This window comes from Hippichthys cyanospilos, chromosome 15 (assembly GCF_059441005.1).
Source record: "Hippichthys cyanospilos isolate Australia breed blue-spotted pipefish chromosome 15, RoL_Hcya_1.0, whole genome shotgun sequence".
NCBI classification, from domain to species: domain Eukaryota; kingdom Metazoa; phylum Chordata; class Actinopteri; order Syngnathiformes; family Syngnathidae; genus Hippichthys; species Hippichthys cyanospilos.
Genome location: NC_142383.1, coordinates 5,660,896 through 5,683,321, shown reverse-complemented (window position 1 = coordinate 5,683,321; position 22,426 = coordinate 5,660,896). Strand labels below are relative to the sequence as shown.

The window sequence follows — 22,426 nt, the reverse complement described above, 5'->3', positions numbered from 1 at the left end:
TTGAACTAAATTGTCACTGGAGACAAATTGAGACAAATTGAAACCAGTCATCTCCAAGCTCGCTGATGATGCATGGTGAAATGTTCATCCTCGTGATTAATTCATCAGCTCCCTACAACACCGAGCGAGACCAGTCGGTTGACTGATTTATAATTCAGCACGCTGTTTGATGATTCTCGCACTGGCCCCGTTTTCAAACACCTTTTCAAGTGGCAGCATATGTTGATAATAACATTACGCTCAGAATAAACTCCATCATGGCTCAGAGCTCAATCCCCGCGGGTAAAGGTATTCATTTGTCTGTTAATAATTTAGGCAAAAGAACAAATATGCGTTTGACTAGTTCACACAATGAGCGAGTGACTGTTTTCGTTTTGTGAGTGTTTGTGAGTGTGAGGGATTCTTGTTTCCTAGGTAACCATGAAGCTGATTCAGCTCCTGTATCTCGCAGTGAGGATGCTCCTAACATTTACTTGAACTCGAGCTCACACACTATCAAATCCTGCATTCTGTCATCCACGATAAGGAACACAAGTTGCGTGGGACAGTAAGTGTGTGACAGATGGAAAGATGGATGTGACTGACTTGCTATTTGATTAATGGCCTGTCTACTCCCTGGTTCATTTTATTCGTTGCGCAAGACCAAAATGTTGCAGATTGAGCACTAAAAAAATGTTTTCTTCATCAGTACCCCAATGGTAGTGAAAGAACGATGATAATGATGAATAATGAGACGGCCACGTCCAGGGAGATTGGCTACAGTTCCGTGGGTTGTAGATTTCTGAATGATAAACACAAATGTAGTCACAGGAACAGCAAGCTGCTTAGAAGTGGTCTTAAATCATTTACCTTTAAAGCTCTCGTCTGTAATTGTCTTTCAATTCTCCTGGGCCCCGTTGTCCAAAGCTTTAGCCAATTCTGGATAATGGATTGGATTCATTCTTTTTTTTTTTAAATAATTCAGTTGAAGCACAATTCAAAGTAATGTCTACATTTCATTGGATTTTGAAATTGGAAATGTCAAGGCAAATTCAGAATACAAAAGGCAAACATAGTTGGTGTATAATAATGTGACAGGGCCCGTTCAAACAAGACGTAAATATGTAAGTCATCACAATCAACGATGTCTTCCCTCTGCTGCTTGAGCTCGTAATTCTAGTATGTAATTATTACAGTTTTGTATTTTTATAATTTAAGACATGAGTTCTTTGCACTGATCTTCACTGTGGTCTTGCAGTTTTCATCTTTACACCCTTCATCAACACTTTCCACCAACAGTTCACGCCATAAAATAGAGAGTAGCTTCTGTATGGCTGACTGTACCGTACCATAGATTTGAACCGTACCACTTAGGGCTGCTGTAAACAAACTGCTGAATAGCTCTCAAATTGCTAGTTGCATCTGCCGTTAGCACCATTAGGATGTTAGCAAGAAGGCTGAACAACATAGCACACAAAAAGCACTTTGCCTGACCTTAATACATTTAAGTAAACTTGAATGCTCAAAATGATTAAAAAATAAATACTATTGCTCCTGTGGACATGTAGATGATGCCTAAATAACTGAAAAATGTAAAAAAAAACAAACATTACAAATAAAACAACCAAAACAAAATTCTCTGCGCACAACACCAAACCATCCACACCATCTCACGTGAAAAAAAATGAACGACATTCATATGATTGATTATATTATGTACGAAATGATTCAGTTATTTTAGGTACAAAGATACTTAAGTACTCAGTTACTTTGGCACTCAAGTACCCAAAGAAATTAAGTACTTTAGTCCTTAGTATATTGATTATTTTTGTACCTGTTACTTTAGATAATAATTTAAAGTAATTATTTACTTTAGTTACTTAAGTCCTGACAAATTCAATTAATTATCCTCTCATATGTTCCTTAATTGGATCAATAAGGTTTACATGGTGTAAAGCAATTTGTCTTCTGCTTCAGAATCAGATTCTCTGGCAGCACATCACGCCAACGCTGGCACTGAATAAAAAAAAAAAAAAAAAAAAAAAAAAAAAGGGAAAGGAAAAAAATGGGTAGTGCATGGCGGGGGCGCGCAGGAGCACCAAAGCGCGCGTGCACAGCTGTCAGGACCAAGGACAGCAGCCGCTTAGCCCGAAGCGACCTGGAACTTCGGCGCATGATCATCCCCACCACCACCACCCCCCTCATACGCACACGCTTCATGACACACTGCAGCTCTCCCCGGCGAGAACGTTTTCACAGGGGAAAGGTGCAAGATGCTTCGTGGCTTGCTTCTGAGATGATCGCGCTCAGTCCTCCGCACTGCCGATAAATTCACAGCTTTGACAGTGTTCTCACTCTTATTTATTTATTTTTTTTCGCTGGCTACCCTCCCTCCATCGCTCCCGGTTCACACCGCCCACACGCGTCGTGCCTGCACCCGATTGCCAGAGTCGCGCTGCCGTCCAGAAGCTGCTCGAGCCGAGGCGCCTGCACCGGGGGAAGAAGTGCGCGGGCCGGTGGCTTCTGTTTGACGGTGCTGCTGGCGCAAACGATGCGGCTCTTTCTGTTAGCGGTGCTCGTGTGGTGCTCGTGCGCACGGGCCGGCTGCGAGCCGAAAATTGTCAACATCGGAGCGGTCCTCAGCCAGAAGAGGTACGAGCAGGTCTTCAAAGATGCGGTTACCCAAGCCAACCAAGTCTACGGACGGGACAAATTTAAGCTCACGGCCATCTCCGTCACGCACAAACCGAATGCCATCCAGATGGCTCTGTCCGTATGTGAGGATCTCATCTCCAATCAGGTAAGTAAAAGCAGCCTAATTTAAATGATCTCACCGTGCTGTTATTTCAACTAAACTCAAAAAGGCTTTGAAAAGGCTTTGGATGGAAGTCGTTAAATGAAAAGTTAGGCGGGGCTCATTACTGTACTGTACTGAATGACATCCAAGTCTGTTTTTTTCCCTTACAGTTGCCATGGTTACATCTTTTTTTGAACTCTGCATATGGGCTTCATATAGGTTCATCGTTCATCCCTTTTTTTATGCCATTTATTCTTATTAAGGTCTGGGGTTAGCTGGGGCTGATTCTGTCTGACTTCAGGCCAGAGATGGTTACACACATATGACAGGGACATAGACAAACAATCATAGACATGCGCTCATATTTGCATTAAGGACCTTTTACAGCAGCAAAAAGAACCTTACAGTGTTAAAAGTCTTGAACTTAATTTACTTCTTACTGCAAATAAATGTGGGACATAACATCAATAAAATATTGACATTAGGGGAGCTAATAACTGGGGCACACACAAATGACGGATTTGGATTTTTTTTTGCATATAATATATATATATATATATATATATATATATATATATATATATATATATATATATATATATATATATATATATATATATATATATATATATATATATATATATATATATTACAAGCTAAAGAAAACATCTTAATTAGGGGTGCCAATATTTTTTAGAAAATGCTGCCTGTAGATGTGTTTTGAATGTGGGAGGAAAACCTGGATATCCTGGAGTAAATGCACACAAACACGAGTGGCGCAAACTCATCCTGGGGAGGGCGGAACCCAGATTTGAACCCACAACCTGGAATGCTTGATGTGCTTCTCATTTCTTCCCTCATTAATTTATCATATGGGGAATCATAAGCATTAAAACACATGTCAGTGGAATTATATTTTGAATTCTATAATGTCACTCTTCAATTAATCACATTTTATTAGACACAAATTTTTGAAAAAAAAATAGTGTCGACATACATGTGAACTTTAAAAAATCAATTTATCTAAAAATATAAGTTCCAACAGCCTACTCCATAGAGATGACAAAATGAGAGCAAGTTTTAACTGTGCAAATTATAGGATTATGAATTCAAAACGCAAATATTGAAAATTAATTATTTTGTACCTTGTAGAGTTTTTTTGTGTTATCAATTGTTCTTGACGAAAAAAATAAATAAAAAATGATAGTTTAACAGTTGAGGTGCCACTCCTAAATAGAAATGAATCGAAAAATCTAAAATGGCTAACAAAAAATGTTTAAACCTTCATTTGGATAACAAGCTATGACAAAATTTTATAATTTGAAAGTAAAAATTCCACTGTTACATTTGAGCCAGAGGATACATAGGTCAAAGAAATAGTCAAAGAAAAGGCAATACAATAGTATTTATACAAACAATAAAAAAAAAGTTGATATAAACTAGAAACCTTTTTAACGAACTGAACCATTTGATGCTGAAACTAAATATTAAATTGTTAAATAATAACAAAAGTAAATTGATCTGGAACGTTAACACAGGCGCACCAATATCTTAAACATTTTAATCTGAAGAGCAAGACAAAAAATGTTGTTGATAGCAATTTGAAAAGTTTGTAACTCCCTCATCAACTTTGACAATGACAGTACCACTGCATCATCTGGTGCCATGAATGTGCAATTACACTTCACACTGCAAACGCAAAGCTTGTGCCACATTTTGAGAAAGACTGCATTCAAGACTCACTGGACAAGCAATTCAATTCAGTTCAAATGCGGCACTGGTAAACATGAAGGGATTGTGCCTTTTAAAGTGTTAATGTACATGATATATTGAACAAGATACTGTATAAACACAGAGGGTTTGCCTACTACTGAAGCATTCCTTGGTGAATTGTTTAACTAGCTATTCAGCTTGGAATTTTTCCCAGATGCACTAAAAGAAAGAACAAAAATCACTTACAACAGAAGCACTACTTGGCCAATTTGGCATGCATTCAAAATGTAACCCAAGCCACATATCAGTTCATTTTCAATCTAACAAAATGATCCACCCCCACAGACAATAGGCTTTGGTTCGGAGGCATATTTCTGATGAAGGGACTACTGCACACTTCAGAACACACAGCTGCGGATCTGGTGAATGCAATGAAATCCAGTGAGGAGTAAAAATGAGAAAAAAAAATGCCTTTGACGATTATAGGAAGCCTGGCAGGCCATGCATGCACTGTATAACTAAGTGATAGTTGTAGTACTTATGGCACTCCTGCTCTCAGCTTCAACACGCTTGATATTCATTGTTGTAACACGTATTTTACTTTCGAATGTGTATTAAACACAACATGTCTTTACGCATTACAATTGTCTTAAAAAATGTAGTACATATTGAACCAAGTACTTGTAAATGCATTCCATAAGTAATGCATGGTAAGTACGATGCACTTTGGGGAGTTGTACAACACCACAACCTTATGCTCATGTGAAAACCTTGAATCACAGCATGTTGAGGCGTGAAGTCACTCACCCTCGTCCAACATATAATATTAGGCCTCATGTAATAATTAAAAAAAAGAAAAAAAAACACCCACAGCTAGTGCGCCAATCTATTATGTCTCCATTCTTCTACGTGGTGCAATAACTCAAATCTATAGAGGCTTGGAGAATAATACTGTCACATTTAGTTTTGCAGCATATGCTCACTCATAGAATGCAATCTGGAACAAAATTGTGTGCTTTTGCAATAACAATCCTGAAGGTTTATGCACACGCACTGGGCCTAATTCAGCCAGAATCAATGAAAGTTTTAATCCACTGAATTTGGCTTGCGGGCGATTGCAGTCACTGAGAGGGAAAGTCTGTGGCAGATGGAGGAGTGGATGCCTGCGGGCAATCCTTGGATGGTAACTCTCATTTTTGACCCAAACATACGGGCGCGTCCAATAATCCATGCTACACGCACGCAAACTCTATTCCTCTTCCTCACGCTTACGGAATCTTCTGGAACTTGTCCAATTAATTATTTTTCTGGGTGTAGTGTGCATTTTTTGTGTGGGTATTACTCCATAAAGCAACCTGAATTTATATATGTGCTTTCTCTTTCAGTACCACGGATGACAATTCTCATCTTTTAAAATAGTAATCAAAAAAAAAAAATGCAATTCTTGTCAAAAACATTTGTTTATGGAGGGTAGCTGACGTCCTTGACTAGTGCGTATGTAACATTAAGCCAATTAAGACCTGTAGTGATGACTGTGACCACTGGATGTCAGTGTTGCCATACATACAACACAGATATTACAAATTTGAAATTTGAAGTAAGAAATGGAAATGAGTGTTTCATATGATATCACCCATGTTTACATAGACATAGCACACAATATTCTGTCAGCCTTGGAAGATGAGTGAAAATGCTCAATATACTGACACTCTAGAGGTTTCATTTTCTGATAATGCTTGGCATTGAAAGAGTTAAGTGTTCTTAGTCGTATTTCTCTGTCAGCGTGCAGTATGCTTTGACTTTCTATCGAATTTTCATCAAGTAGTCTTCAGGCTCTGGGAGAACATGCAAACTCCACACAGGAAGGCCAGAGCCAGGTGGATTTGAACCGGGACCTTTGAACTGTGAGGCAGACATGCTATTCGCCACGCCACCGAGACATCGAAACAATCAAATATATATACACTACATGCTGCAAATACCTGGGATTGTATAACTGGACTTATAAATAAATAAATAAATAGATATGGGATATGGCATATGGACATGGAGATTGAAATCATTGCTGGATGCACTCAGGTGAATCTGAAACTGGAATTGAATATATGTAAAAATCAATAAACTGTGCTTCAAAGTGTTAATGAACAATACTGAAAATACACATTTGTAACTATTGCATTGCGGGGCATGCAAATGCACTAAAAGGGGATTGCGTCAGGGAACCATGTAAAACCCAAATATATGAATAAATACGTCTAAAAAAAATCGATTTGTTGATACAATACTGTCTTTTGTATTGACTGAGTGTTAAAGGAAGGATGGAAGAAAATAATGGATAATATTTATATGTTTATGACAGCCAGGCTAGATTGGACAGTAAAGAGTAACGTGATTAATTTTGTGGTAGTTACAGGTGGCATCAAGGTCAAATCGTTGTACGTGTAAGGCGTCACAAACATTGTGAAAATGAAGGCGCATGATTTGTGACAGAAATGTGCATGCTGACAAGATAATTGCATCCCTAAGGTTTCAGCAAAATGTCAGTTCAGTCCCAGTTTATCTCTAAATGAAAATTTAATCTCTTGGGTGCACTTAGTGGTGAGTTCACCATGTCAACTCAAGTACTTAATTTTTACCCCAATCCAGGGATACTTTATGCCTCCTAGATCTTTTCCACCAGTCTTATTGAGCCTTTTAAGACCACCATACATCTCGTGAGTTATATGCCACTGCTGCCCTAAATTAATGGTCTCGAGGTACGGGTCTCTGGAAGATACTAAGCTATCACTAATGTTCTCTGTAGTTGCTGGGACACTGTTCAAATTCACCTCAGCCCCTAATTAGGACAAGAAGCATAGAAAATGGATTGATACATTCTAACTAGGAATGGGACGAGATATGACGAAATCTCAAGAGATTAGAACTCCATGAGACACAAGGTTTTTTTTTTTTTTAGCGCTTTTTTTTTTGGTTCTTTTGTTTAATTGAGTCAGTACAGAGGAGGATTACGGTACGTCTGGATTACGGTAAATCTTGCCAGCCAATCATATATAGACATCAATGCCTTGGTATGCTTTTATTTTGAAGTTTTTCCCAGCAGCATGTCGCCGCATAACAGCTTGACCAGTCTTTCTATTCCTGACTCTTGGTAGAAACAAAACAATGAATGTGACCTATTTCTTTATGCTGAGATCATATTGTACGGCACCTTGTATGGTGTTTAGCGGATCATCTACCATAAATTACTTGAGATCCCACAACAGCTATTGAGAGCTGTTGGCTGACTTTTCAAAAGCAGTTTATCAAGACATAAATGAACACTAATGTTGATAGCCTGACACAGTGGACACGGGAAAGTAGTGTGCTGCCGAGCACAGTTTAAATTGAGGTTAAAAGAAATGTGGATCATCAAATAAAGATATATTACATTAATATAACATTTATATTTAAGTGCAAATGTGTCATTTGAACTTCTCCAGTCTTAAAATTATCTTTATGAAGCAAATAAATAAATAAATCAAATAAAGTGTCTTAAGGCCAAACAGCTAAATAGCTGCAGTTTGCAAACACGCTGAGAAAACAATAACAAACGAGAATCATAAAAAGCTGGTCATTCATAATCAAGTGGAAATTTGTCATATGGTCTCCTGTGGTGTTATAATTGTTTTTCACAAAGCAAAAAATAATAAAAATATCAGAATGTCAAAAGTCTCAACAGCTGTAGTTTGTAAATGGTGAAAAAAAACATATATATATATATATATATATATATATATATATATATATATATATATATATATATATATATATATATATATATATATATATATATATATATATATATATATATATATATATATATATATATATATATATATATATATATATATATATATATATATATACACACACATTGTACACCTCAGGTAACAAAAGCTGCATACATCTTAGTGAACTATTTAATAAGAAGAACGCAGCTAAAAATGACCTGTAACAAAAATGACACCTCTATAGCACTTTTTGATGAGTTTCTTTATTTTGATGATAGTTCTATTAATTGTGCTTGCATTGTAGTCCCTTAAGTTTGACACTACAGTACTTTACTGGGCTATTTTTTTTCCCTCCTTATCCACTTACACAGTGCTTTGCCCCCAATATTGTATGGCATTTGTCTTTGCAAATTGGTGTGAGTGTTACAATGGGATACACACTTAAGAATGAAAAATGCTGTTTCAATTTTGTTTTTGAGTCTCATTGCAAGGTATGTGTACCCTCACAGGTCTACGCCATCCTAGTGAGTCATCCACCCCAGTCCAATGACCACCTGACTCCGACACCCGTCTCCTACACTGCAGGCTTCTACCGCATCCCCGTGGTGGGGCTCACCACTCGCATGTCTATATACTCAGACAAGGTATGTATGTGCTTTATGAAATCACGTGAATGAGATATAGGCTGAGAGAGAGGAATAATGAGAATGGAAAAAGAGACATGAAGTCAGGAAGTCCCGTGGGAGGACTTCTGAAGCTTCCAAGATTAAATGGCCCATCACTGTCCATTAGAGGATGGATGATTGAATATGTTCACAGGATGAAATTGAAAGAACTCCATCAATAATGTCTTTGGCCTAAATTATATTTTTATGAAGCACCGACCACGAACAATTAACTTTTAAAGAGACCACATAAATAACATTTCAAGGTCCAGTTTAAAAATTATTGACTGGATAAACGAGGGAGATTATGCTGGGGTTATCAAACCCATATTTGTCTTTTTGACTTATTGATTTGGTCATTTACTTGTTGTCTTTCATTGTCTAGGGGGGTCCGGGGAGTGGGTACTTGGAAGAATTATTTTTTAAAGTATTATTTTTTTAATTTAAGGTGACCATTTTCAAGATATTGTAAACCTTAGTTAGCGCTGAACATACTTAAGCAACTTCAGTATTATGACACCAAAAAGTCTTTAAGATTTCAAAATTCCAACATGGGTAGCCTACATAAAATTATACACACACATATGTCATATGTGTGGTGTGTGTGTGTAATATATATATATATATATATATATATATATATATATATATATATATATATATATATATATATATATATATATATTTTTTTTATACCACACTATTTCTTCTTGAGCCTGCCCTACATTTTGAGATGATTTTAGACGGCTAAGCTCTTTTTTTTTTCTAACTTTTTTTTTTTTTTTAAACCGACATCCAAATCTTAAGTATTAATTCATGCAAAGAGTTACCAGTTTGATACACACTTCTGGAATAACGAATTTGCACAAATTGCCTCTCATTATTTATTATTAATAATTGATTACACTATATTCATAATACAAAGACTGATTTGAATAATAATTTAGCAATGTGTTAATATGTATATCTTAAACTGTCACATCTCTTGGCATTTCAAAATGACCAAATCCTAAAAATAGCTAAGAAAATATAATCACTGTTGAGTCGTTTTTAAAACAGGTTCTAATCACTGTTGAGTCGTTTTTAAAACAGGCCGACGAGCTTCTAATTTGACCCTACCTAGACCGCAGGCACCGTGTTGGCAATCATTGGTTTATTTCTTGTCATGATGGATAACTATTTTCCTTGAAGAATATCAAAACATTTGACTTGAGACAATGAGGTCTGAACTATGATGGACAGCCCAAATACAGAAGTGCCTCCATGTATTAGGCCATACTGCGTATTGAATGTAAGAACACTACTTACAGCTGTCTCAAGGCAAAAATCTGTCACTGAGTGTAGCGAAATTCCACTTTCAACATATAATCATCATGACATTCATTGAACCATTTTTGGGCACTTTCTGACGTATGAATTACACAGAAAAGCTTCATTTGAGACTGTGAATTTGATTCAGTTAAAATAGAATTAGTTGTAGTAGTTTCTTTTTTTTTTATTTTACTTTTTTACTCATGACTTGAGCTATGTACAGTCCTGTATGTTCCTCTAACCTATGACATTAGAAGAAAAATCTCGTTCATCCCAGAGCATCCATCTGTCCTTCCTGCGGACCGTGCCCCCCTACTCGCACCAAGCGCACGTGTGGTTTGACCTGATGCGCGAATTCAACTGGAACCATATTATCCTGATTGTGAGCGATGACCACGAGGGCCGAGCTGCTCAGAAGAGGCTGGAGACGCTCCTGGAGGAGAGAGAAACCAAGGTGAGATGCTTTGTTTCCCGAGCCCATCTTCCTCCTTCTTCTCACCTTCCCAAAGTTTGTACGTACTGTAGCTGTTTCCTTCTCTGTTACGTGGCCACATCTCTTTCTCACCATTGTGTAAGCATTTGCTAACATTCAAGAGACATCAACAGCGTCTAATGTGGTCTACTTTGGACAAAAGTTTGTGCGTTTATTTGCTCATCTTCACGTTGCTTTTCGCCATAGTCCAAAATTAACCCATGTCTATCAACATTGGGAGCCAAATAGTGGACTTTGATGTGAGGCTTTGCAAACCGTCATAGACATAAGTCATGGAGTCTTTCGGAGGAGGTCACGGTAGGAATCATTTTCCTTTTGGCTGTTTGTATTTATTGCAGTGCGCTGGATGATTTTGGCTATTTTACATAGTGCTGATGCACGCATCTCTGTGTGCCTCTGAGCTGTGCATATGGGTCACTGAAATGCTGATCTGACCTGCAACGATGCAAAAGGGTGATGGAGAGAGTGAAGAAAAGCATCTTTCGCATCCATTTAATAAGCTGAAATTACCCAAGGGTGTTTTTTTTTTCTTCTTTCCACTCTCATTGTGCCTCTGTGGGCTTCATTGCTGTAATTGTGTATCAGAGTGAAATGAGTCCCGATTCAGAGGTTTAATTAAATCAGAAGGCGAAGACATGGCCAATATGACGCTCTCACTTGAGGCAATTCACGGGAAGGCTGTGAAAGCTGATGAAATAAGTGACCTGGATCAGCACTGATTAACACAGGGCTTTTAAAACATTTTCCATTCATCACACCGGATTGGGCTTCTCCGCATTTGAAACGACACTGCTGACACTTAAAATCAGCAGCTAGTAACTCACACCCTGCATGCAAGGGGAAAAATGCGGATCTGAAAAGCAGTTTGATGACAACCCAGGAAACCATTTTTTTCAAGTGCATAGTCTGTATCTGGAAATGAAGCTACAGGCCCTATTAAACATTATTTGGCTTTTATCATATCATTCTACAATTCAGTAAAGTTAATAGTGAAATAACGATACTTATTTTCAAATGATAGGATCTTTAAATATCTTGTTTTGGAAGTAGCTTGCCTAGTGCATATAGCATAATTGTGAACTATGAAATTAAACCATATCTCTCTGTGAGCATCCTTGCTTGAAATAATATTCAAATTGAGGAACAACAACTCTGAAGTTGCCTCTACCCATAAGTAATATGATGCTTGATTTTAAATCAATCAAGTATAAATCCTAATATCTCACTCAGGCAAGAAAAAACTGACTATGATTATTCATATCGAAAACCAGTAATAACTTTTTGACTCAAGTTTTTAAGTGTCTTACGTGATTTAAAATGATCTTGAGTTTGACTGCCACCACAGCTCATTATGCTCTAATTCTAAAAGGAATATTGTGGTTAATCACTTAGTTGAGCTGCACTGATGCAGTAAATTGACGCTATTTTTAGCGACGTTGTACGCCAAGAGCGAGGTCATTTAGTCACTAGGGGATCACTCACACCACCAGCAAAGAGGTTCCGAACACGTTAAATTTAGTCAGAGAGCAAAAGTGACTAACGCAACATAAAATATAAATGTCTGAATCTGGATACAAAAATAGACCACTCAGAAAAAAAAAAAAAAAAAAAAAACCTCTCAGGGAAGAAAAAAGACAAACACCATTTCTTCTCACGTGGACTACTTCCAGCATGTTGCTAAGTGGCGATGTGTGCTTCGAGGTAAATGCTTCAACACTCAACTATGATTCAAATGTCATTTCTAAATCTTTTAAGATGCTTTCATGTTGCATCATCCCCTGAGAAATAAAACATTCAATATTTTAGCATCACCATTTCATTTGATTGCCAGCAGAGTAATTTGATTGGTTTTCAATTGAGTTTCAGCCATGGCTTATTATGTATTACTGAAGCTTAATGTTTACATGAGGAATCATGTACCTCTGAATTTCAAGTTCTTGATCCCTTGTCGAGTTAAAAGGATGTATAACATGCTGTGCAAGTCAAAAATAAATATGACCAATTGTATTGGCAGTACAGTAATTCAATTAACAATAATAATAATTATAATTATAATAACAATAATGATAATCATCATCATTAAAAAATAATATATTTAATGATATTAACAATTGTTATTTCTTATTATAAATAACTATACATATATTTATTGTAAAATTATAGATGTAACAATGCTAGCTATTATTATTATTATTATTATTATTATTATTATTATTATTATTATTATTATGTTGAATACTGCAGCTAGGAGCCATTCGTGTCATCATGCCTCCGGCTTGACAACATGGCGTGACTGAAAATTCTAGTAGAGGCCTTTATAGGCATATGCGGCTCATTCTCTTTGCAGAATTGACCCAAGAAAAAACAAGGTGGTTAACTTCTAAAGATGATGCACGTCTTCATGAATTTCGCATCTGTCAATTGCAGCTTCCTTTTGTATTTTTTTATAGTTTTAATGAGACACAGTATTATTATATCAGCGAAGCAGAAAAAATTCAAAATGCTATATGATAGCTGGACATAGCTGGATGTAATTGATAATCAGACAATTGATAATTGGACCCCCCATATCGCTGCCATGTAGGGTAAATGTCACAACTAATCTAGATTTAACCATTTCTTTTGCCTTGCAATGTTGATTCAGCTTTTATGATGATGTGACTCTTAATGTGGCTTTATACACACCTAAATATTGTGTAAATATTTTTAAAGCAGTTCTTAGGTGGTTCCAGTTGCTGCCTTGTTGTTATGAAAGATTCTTCAACATGCCCTCTAAAATACTGTACATAAAATTGCATTTGTCGTTTTCTTCTCTTTTCGTTCTTGCTTTTTAGTGACTTGAGATTTTTTTGTTGTTGTTGAAAATCCTATTAAATGTTTAAAGGAGAAATGTTAGTCAAACTGAAGTAAGCCTGTAGATTTGTTTGTTTACAGTATTTAAGGTATTTTAAGAGAAGGTCACGGAATGTCATCACCATCTGCAATACGGATTACCTGCAGGGAAATATAAAAAATCCCATATTCAATTATTTACTTTGAGGCATATGGGGAACATAAACTAGTGCAATTTTATGCTAGAACAGTTTTTATGTGCAATTGTGGAGTTTGCTACGCCCTCTCTTGTTATTATATCATGGCAAATATTTACTCTAAAATCAGATGGACAGAATGAGGTTTGAGAGGGGTCAGACAGTGAGAAAAGAGAGAACACAGTAAAAACACCATAAAAAAGAGAGACTAACAATATCCAACCCAATACTGTTTTTGACTACGTTCCAGTTCCATTGGAATCACTATCTATATTATAAAGACTGGAACATGGGGGGGACTTTTTAACTGTCCCATGATTTGATTCAATTCAATTCGAATTTTCAGCTCTATAATTTAATTCAGAATTCTGCTTCACACTACAGATGAATCATGAATCAATTCAAATGAGAGTGACAAATGGAGACCTTATCATGTTTATTGCATTCATTACATTTTAATTGTAATTAAGGTGCCTTTTTCCACAAAAACAGCATGTTGACCTCAACTGCTATGCTCTTTTATTATTTTTACGCTGACATACCAAATATTAGATCAGAAGATGTAAGCCATGTTATTTGATTAGATATTGTAAACCTACTTGATAGACCGTTCGTTGTAAAAAAGTACACGTCATTCTCTTTGACATCTCAGTTTTTAAAGGCTGACAGATAGCCCACCCGATGTTAATTTGTTTGCAGATGTTAACATTTAATGCATAGCTGGAGCATATTCTGTTTGAGTTTGAAATGCCCGACTGCATTTGAATGTGCCATTTAATGGCTGGCGCTAACGCTGGAGACTCGTGCCATATCGTACAATGCCAGCATAAATTATGACGGTTTCTTAGCACTCTTAATCAGTTATTTAAAATGAGTTTCTAATGGTGGCGTGTCGGTTTTGGTCGAGATGTGAGATTTAAAAAAAAAAAAAACAACTTGATCACAAGGAAGAGTAAAAGCTGGAAATGTAGTCCTTTCAAGGCAGGTATGAATCGGGTAGCATGTACTTGTAGAACAGTACAGAAGAGGAAAATTAGCAATGCTTTGATATTTGTGTGTGGTGGCGATGGCAGCTCAGTCCCTTATGGCCTTCGTCGTTTCAGGCCAAGGATGTTCTGCTGTGTTCGCACTTCACACTATTGGTAAACTGCAGAGAGGCAGTAATGCATATCAGAATGTGACACTAATTAGATGGCTGCACACCGGGAAAGCATTTTGCTAGCGTTGCTAGATGCTGCAAGGCATGCAATAGCATGCTCACAGTATGTGTGTTAAAGATTGTGCTTACTAAAATGTTGTCATATTTTTGTCATCATTGTGCCGATTGTGAGTTTTGAAGGAGGTCCACAAACATGTTTGTATGCATATGGAATATGGAGAATATTCTTTCTGAATGTGGATTGTGCCATTATTATATTCTAAACAAGGTCATTATAGTAAACAAAAACAAAATAACTGAAATAGAAAAAAAATATTGAAGAAATAACTAAAAGTAATGAATGAAAAATTCAAATAAATATAATAACAAAAAAAATAAAACTAAGAACTGCATCTTACATTTAAAAAATCTTAACTGTAATTATTGGGAATGGGAATCTTTGGCTGTCTCACGATTTGATTCAATTCCATTTTTTGAGTCTTCAATTTGATTTTTCATTCAAAACGATGTTGTCAACATTTCTGAATGATTAAAATGAACTCAATAAAAAAAAACAGTTATAAAAAAGTAAAGGAGAAAAACTATGATTAGAAAATCCATATCTATTATAACCATGATTCCCAATTGACACTGTCAAAAATGTTTGATGTTCCCATTTGATTCACTCATTTGGGTTTAGTCTGCAGTTGTTTCAAAACTAAATACCGTACTGTAACGGGATGAGTAACGTGTCAGGTAGCTGTTAGCAGCTAGTGCCTTTTGCAGCTAACAGCAGCTTGTTTTTGCTGAGGTTGTTACGGCATTATTTTCAATAAGCGATGCGAGCAGACTGAAGCAATATCCGAGCCTATCCTTGTTCACAAACAAGAATATAAGTAAAACGGAGAGGATCACATAAAAGTGATGGTCCCTCCAACTGATTTAATTAAGAGTGGCAAGGCATGGACCCTGTGTGCAATGGTTAGAGAATGTGGATATATATTCCATTTGCCTCATTTATTATGTGTGGTCTTTGGGCATATACACACAATCGTAAACTTGGTGGAATACGGAAACTGCGCAACTTCGGTTATTTAAGGCAAAATGAATTCGAGCTGTACACATGTAGTATTTGTGTCAAATATACACAGAGTTTCCATTTGTGGGCCAGGCTGGTCCCTATCTCCACTTTATATTTCTAAAGTCAAAACTGGCAATCGTGATCTTTTAGGTCAATCACTCTTGTACTGAATCCATTTTTATCTGGTGTGAGTTCCTTCGTAGTAATGTATGCGGTTGTGTAATATTTGTTGAAATATATTCCCGATCATTTTGTGTCTGCGATGACAATGAAAATAAAATAAACTAAAAGTAAATATTGATTAAGCAACGTGAGAATACTTGCTGTGTATTTGTATACTGTAAGTCTGATACAACCACCCTTGCTTAACAGTCTTGATGTCTTTGCAAGCTTCACAATTAAAGATCCCAATTTGAAGAACAAGTGGAGATTTGTTGGAATGCTTTGCTGCCCTCCATTTTCAACTGTTTATAATATTTTTCTGTGTCTGCATATTTTCTCTGTGCACATTACTCATCAGAATAAAAAAAGGAACTATGAAAACCTCGACCAACTGTCCTATGACAACAAGCGAGGACCTAAGGTATATTTGCATGGTCAATGCACGCCGCCCACCAACTTTCCGAACGTAGCAACTAGAAAACCAGCCCGAACCGGTCACCAGCTGACCCAGAAATGCCCTCCACCCCTTGGTAGCACGTGTTTTCTTTAAATTTTAATTTGAGAAATTCCCATGTCGTTTAAATGAAGAATGGTTTTGCAATGAAAAATGTTTTCAGCAAGAAAAAAAGATCAGTGAGCAGCGCCCTGGCTTTTATCATTTTCATTTCCAATTTCCAAAAGAAGGAATGCATGTCCTCTGAACTCTCACTCTCACACGAAAAGAGTTTGCAAGCCTTTTTTCTTTGTGGCGGACCGGTAGTGTGGGATCAACCTGTCTTCCGGATGCTACTTCCCCCTTACTTTTCAGCAGCTACTTTTTGTTGGGGCAAAATGTCCCTCTCACCTCCTTCACCCGTTTTTAGTTACTGGTTGCATTGACCTTTTTCTTCCACCCACCTAACACATGCACGTCCTTTTTTTGGAGCCTTGATAATCCTCAGTTTGCATGTAAAACCAGATGCAAAAGTTTTTTCCCCTTCAAGCTTTTAATTTTTTTCTTTAAACTCAGCCGATACACCACTGGATCGCTTTCCCTTGTCTTTTTTTTTTTTTTTTTTAATTAATACGTTTGCCTCCCGTTTACAAAATATAATCGTCCAAACTCGAACCAAGCAGGTAAAGAGGCATCATTGTGTCTAAAGGACGGGAAGTAGCTGGTTTGACCTTTCTTATGCCCCGATCACAGGCAGAGAAAGTCCTCCAGTTCAGCCAGGACACTAACTTAACGGCCCTGTTGCTGGAGGCCAAAGAACTGGAGGCCAGAGTCATCATCCTTTCTGCCAGGTGGGAGTTTTTTTTGTGTCATTTTTGATAAATGTAATAAATAGCTGGGTACTTTAATGCATTTCCGATCATAGCTCGAAATGCAAAAAGTATTTCCATGTTATCACATTTTAAAAGAATAGAGCATGTTTATATATTTCTCCTTAGAAAGTGAGAGGATAGAGACCACAATCAGCAGTAATGTTAATAGTTGGTCACGGGTTAAAGACACGGATGGTGAAATACTGGCAAATTAGATATAGACTAGTGTATACACTGTAAAAAAAAATAAATCACCACACACTGCCACTAACACAAGCTGCATGCATTGTGTTAAACTATTCAGGAAGAGGAATGTTCTCAGCCGCAGCTGAAAAATGAGCGTGGCTCTCCTTTTACGTTTTCGTTCATTTTCCTGCAGTCTACTCAGTAAAAAGAAAAAAAAAATTGAAGACTAAAATATATTTTGCCGTATTTATTATTTCAAAGTTTGAAAAATCTTGGACTCAAACTCATGGTTCATTTCATCTTGTGGGATTTGTTTATTTACTATATAATAGTAATTCTTATGTTTTTATTTTATTATCCATGGGGCATTTTCCCCATAATGCCACAGGTACAGTATGTGCATGCACCTGTGGCATTTTGGGCCAAATACTTTATTTTTATCATTTAACCTATGAATGACTGCAAGTATTTTCAAATGTATTTAAAATATGTTTGAATTCTTTGGAAGGGCTTTTGAATGGACTTGCCAGCCAAAAGGGTTTTTGGCAGCGGCACGCTTCTGTAGCTTTATGTTGGTCTTTATCATATAAAATCTCAACAAACTACCTTCAAATTTGTGATTGTAATGCCACTAAATGCGAAAATATTCAAGGGCTATTCCAGCATTTTCAGACACTTTTGTCATCAGTTGGTGTTTCGCCTGGTCTTTAATATTTCTTTTATGGTTTTTACTTGCAGCGGTCTTTTTTTTGGATCACTCTTTATCAGTGTTTGTCATCTTTTTTGCTCTCAATGTCTTCATCACGTGCCAGTGAGGAAGACGCCGCTGCTGTGTACAAGGCTGCCCGCTTCCTCAACATGACCGGCTCAGGCTACGTGTGGCTGGTGGGCGAGCGGGAGATGTCGGGTAAAGCGCTGCATGAGGCGCCAGACGGTACGTTCATCATTCAGCAGAGACCTGGGGTAAATACACAAGCTAAATCAGGCGTAGCTGAAAGGAAAATAGGAAAAAGCACGGAAGTCAGTGAGATTACCAAACGATTTATTCCCGAACATGATTTCACCATGAAACCAATGTGTGTCGTGTGATGAATAAGCGTTTAAACGTTTAAGCACCAAGTGTTTAAAGGTTTAAATGTGTTGTGTTCAGTACTCCTTGTTTTCTTCAGTTGAATTGTGTGTTTCCTGGCTATTCATTGTGCTATTCTGCCATGTTAATGTCCCGATTTCTAATGAACTATTAAGGAAGAGTTTTGCAACTGGTAGAATGGTAAGCTACAACAGCCTTTCTTGTTCTCATTTCTTCAGTTTCTCTCACGACATCGTATCACTTCGTGGTCACCGACTTTGTGTCGCTGCTCCCTCCCATTCACCCTTCCACAACAAAGCCCCTTCTCAAAAATCATTTTTCTTCCTTTTTTTGTGCTGTCATTGTCTCCACTTCCACGGCGGCTTCTTGCAGAAGTCGGTTGGACCTGGTTGCAATCAGAAAACTTAGCTGAAGTTGGATTATTGACTGGTTTGACTGTGTTTTTGTTTTTAACACGAGTAATGGTTTGCCTGATTACCCAAGTTCAGAATAACATAAAAGAGCAAATGAAATCCAACTTCAAGGGACTCTTTATACATGCTGCAAAAGGTCATCAGTAGCAAAAAAACAACAAATACTGTTATTTACGTTGCCCTGCCTGATGAGTTGTTTTTGAAGGCGGGGCTATTAGACGCTACTACTGATGTGCCACCTTTATTCAGGATGTCTAAACTAGAGGCCCTATAAGTTTTTGCCCACTTCGAGCATTGCAAAAGGATCCTAGGAGGCAGCTCTCTTTTCAGATCAGTGATTGTGTTTGTCGTTGGATCGGTCATAGGTTTGATTGGCCTGCAGCTCATCAACGGGAAGAACGAGTCGGCCCATATCAATGACGCAGTGGCGGTGGTGGCCCAGTCCATCCAGGAGCTCTTTGAGAAGGAAAATATCACTGAGCCACCAAGAGGATGTGTGGGCAATACCAACATCTGGAAAACAGGACCTCTCTTCAAAAGGTATGTTTAAATTTACGCCGATACCGGACGGCAGCTCTAGAGTCCATTGATGTCACATCTCGTCTCATGCACCTGGACTGTAAATAATCTTGTTTGCTTGCAACAGGGTGCTCATGTCATCTAAATACCCAGAGGGCCTCACAGGACGTGTGGAATTCAATGACGACGGAGACAGGAAGTACGCCCACTACAGCATTATCAACTACCAGAAGAGTCGACCTATTCAAGTGGGCATTTATAATGGAACACAGGTACATTGAGAGCCGACAAAAATATGCGCATGGGAATCCACTTTAACAACAGTCCAGATTTCTAGCTCAGTTCTACAATGTGGTCTATAGAGGACAACTTTAATGCATTGCTTTGCTTCTCTGTATTTTTTCATTAATGTTGCTTGTCACCTTAATTATTTTAAAAAAAACTTAAGAAATATTATGGGTCATAACAAACCTTCAATATAATTACTTTCCAGTAAAATAGTAACTAAACAAACAAACCTCCTTATAGAACCTGTAACTTTAGCAGGGTGTTTTGCTTTGAGATGTTTCGACGAACTCACACTGTTTCAACTCGTCTGTGCAACCTGTGCATTTTTACAATGAGTTAAGTAAAACTTTGTAGGCATCCAATCAGAATTCAGTGGCCACTGGAAGTAAATAGAGACAATTTAAACTGACTTTAAAATAGGAGTTTACCCTTTAACTTTAAAGCCCTATTTATTTTTTTTAGGTGTATGGCTCAAGTAGTGTTGAAAAAGAACTAGCACTAAATGAGCTAAGAGTACAAGATTATGGTATGAATTAGTGTGTTTTTAATAATAAAACTAGTGTTACATGTGTACAACTGCTGTAAATGGTTAAAGTGCATAAAGGTAAAAAGTTAAAATAATTGCAAATATCAGCCAAATTATTTTTCTCCGATGTTTGAAGGGCCATCATTGGCCGATCTAATTGGCTGGCCGATGAATCAGTTGGGTCCCAACGACAATATTGAAAGATGGATAATAGTGATATATGAAATTGCATCCCATGCTGCAATCCATATGTATTACTAACTTGGATAAAATTGGCCATGTATAACAATGCATAAGTGGCCATTCCTCTAAAATGAGGCATTGAAAACGGGGGCCCACCTCTTCTTAGCTGTGTTCGGCAGAACAACTGCAGAACAGAAGACCAGCAACACTTATGTCTACGCTGGAGTGGTCACGACTGGATGACATACTGTGACAATGGACCCACTTCAAGATTGGCAGGAAAAATCAATATTTTATTTGTTCTTTTTGAGTTGTACTCAAGAAATATGTCCATTTGTTGGCTTGTCTGGAAGGAAATGTCAGCAGTCTATACAGGTCTTAAGGCATACATATCCATTGTTTCAGCCTATTTTTACAAAAAAACAAACATGAAAATATTGGCATTGTTATAACAAAATAGTCCATGACGCTTCTGGTAGGGCGCATACGTCAAAGGGCAATCATAAATAACAGAACAGCTGTGATTAAAAAAAAAAAAAAAAAGATTACTAACCAGGCTTACTCCCAATGTTAAGGTCATATCCTCTGCACGCCTCCTGCAGCCACCCATTAAACTGTAACTGTGTGTTGGCGTGTGTGCAATCTCCCTGTAGGTGGTAATGAACAATCAGCGTAAGATTATCTGGCCTGGCGGGGAGACAGAAAAACCACAGGGCTTCCAGATGTCGACTCGATTAAAGGTAAGGTGGCTTCACATCGACACAGTGATGTGATGTTCACGTCATCACATATCAAGTGTGAAACATAACTTCTGCTCCTTGTGAGACTGCAGGGAAATGAAGCCACTCCATATCCATCAGAGCTGCAATGTATTAAACATTTCTTCTGCAAAAGGCTTCTCATTGCTCTTTTTCTCTGCTTCCATCCGCTTCTTGGACATCCATTTTCCATTGCTGCGTGCGGGGTCCCATAGGTTGGAAACAGCTGAACTCATGTGATCAACAGCCTTTTATCCTATTTGTTGTAGATAGTGACAATACACCAGGAGCCGTTTGTTTATGTGAAACCCACTATGCCGGATGGAACATGCAAGGAGGAAATGACATTAAATGGAGTCTTAATTAAAAAGGTTATCTGCACTGGGCCCAATGAGACCATCCCAGGTAACACATCAGGGACGTTTTTATCAATGTGCTTATAACGCACATACATCTACTGGAGATGCATACATATATATGCAGTAGGTATCTATATATGTATGCATGTAGCTGAGTGTGACATTGAGAGTGTGTGATGACTGGTCTCGGTGTGTGTCATGTGCTCAGAGCGACTGCGTGGAAGTGTGAAATCTGCATAAGGAGAGTGTGATGTATTTGTTTAGTCTAAATGTGCCCGCTAAGGACTTCAAATTATGATAATAAACTTCCTCACGTTGGATTGTCACTCGCAACCTTTTCTGGTTTGGTTATAGGACGCCCAATTGTGCCGCAGTGTTGTTATGGATTCTGCATTGATCTGCTGATCAAGCTGGCTATGACCATGAACTTTACCTACGAGGTTCATCTGGTGGCTGATGGCAAATTTGGAACTCAAGAGCGGGTTGGTATCATTTTTACCAACTGAAAGGCACGTTTTGTCAGCACTGGAGTTGCATTAGTCTCTGTAAATTTTGATGTTGGTAATTTGTCCTACCATTCAGAGGTGGATACCAACTCTGATTTTGATACTGTGGCAATGCTAATTATTTTCCAATAAATGAATCTCGTCATCATGAGTGA

General features: G+C 37.6%; 1 protein-coding gene across 9 annotated transcripts in view; it reads left to right on the top strand.

The window, feature by feature from the left end:
* The first annotated feature begins 2,099 nt into the window (after positions 1–2,099).
* Positions 2,100–22,426, top strand: part of LOC148411465 (glutamate receptor ionotropic, NMDA 1) — a 38,408-nt gene continuing 18,081 nt past the window's right edge. For 2 of the 9 annotated variants that reach the window (XM_088435448.1, XM_088435444.1), the window contains exons 1-11: positions 2,102–2,779; positions 8,769–8,903; positions 10,513–10,689; positions 16,497–16,559; positions 17,325–17,422; positions 18,442–18,563; positions 19,498–19,672; positions 19,779–19,923; positions 21,302–21,388; positions 21,676–21,824; positions 22,121–22,247. In XM_088435448.1, coding sequence (XP_088291574.1) covers positions 2,531–2,779; positions 8,769–8,903; positions 10,513–10,689; positions 16,497–16,559; positions 17,325–17,422; positions 18,442–18,563; positions 19,498–19,672; positions 19,779–19,923; positions 21,302–21,388; positions 21,676–21,824; positions 22,121–22,247 — 1,527 coding nt within the window. In that variant the 5' untranslated portion in view covers positions 2,102–2,530. Of the gene's footprint in view, positions 2,780–8,768; positions 8,904–10,512; positions 10,690–16,496; positions 16,560–17,324; positions 17,423–18,441; positions 18,564–19,497; positions 19,673–19,778; positions 19,924–21,301; positions 21,389–21,675; positions 21,825–22,119; positions 22,248–22,426 lie in introns of all 9 variants that reach the window. The other 7 variants (XR_015868006.1, XM_088435445.1, XM_088435450.1 and 4 more) reach the window with 7 other exon arrangements.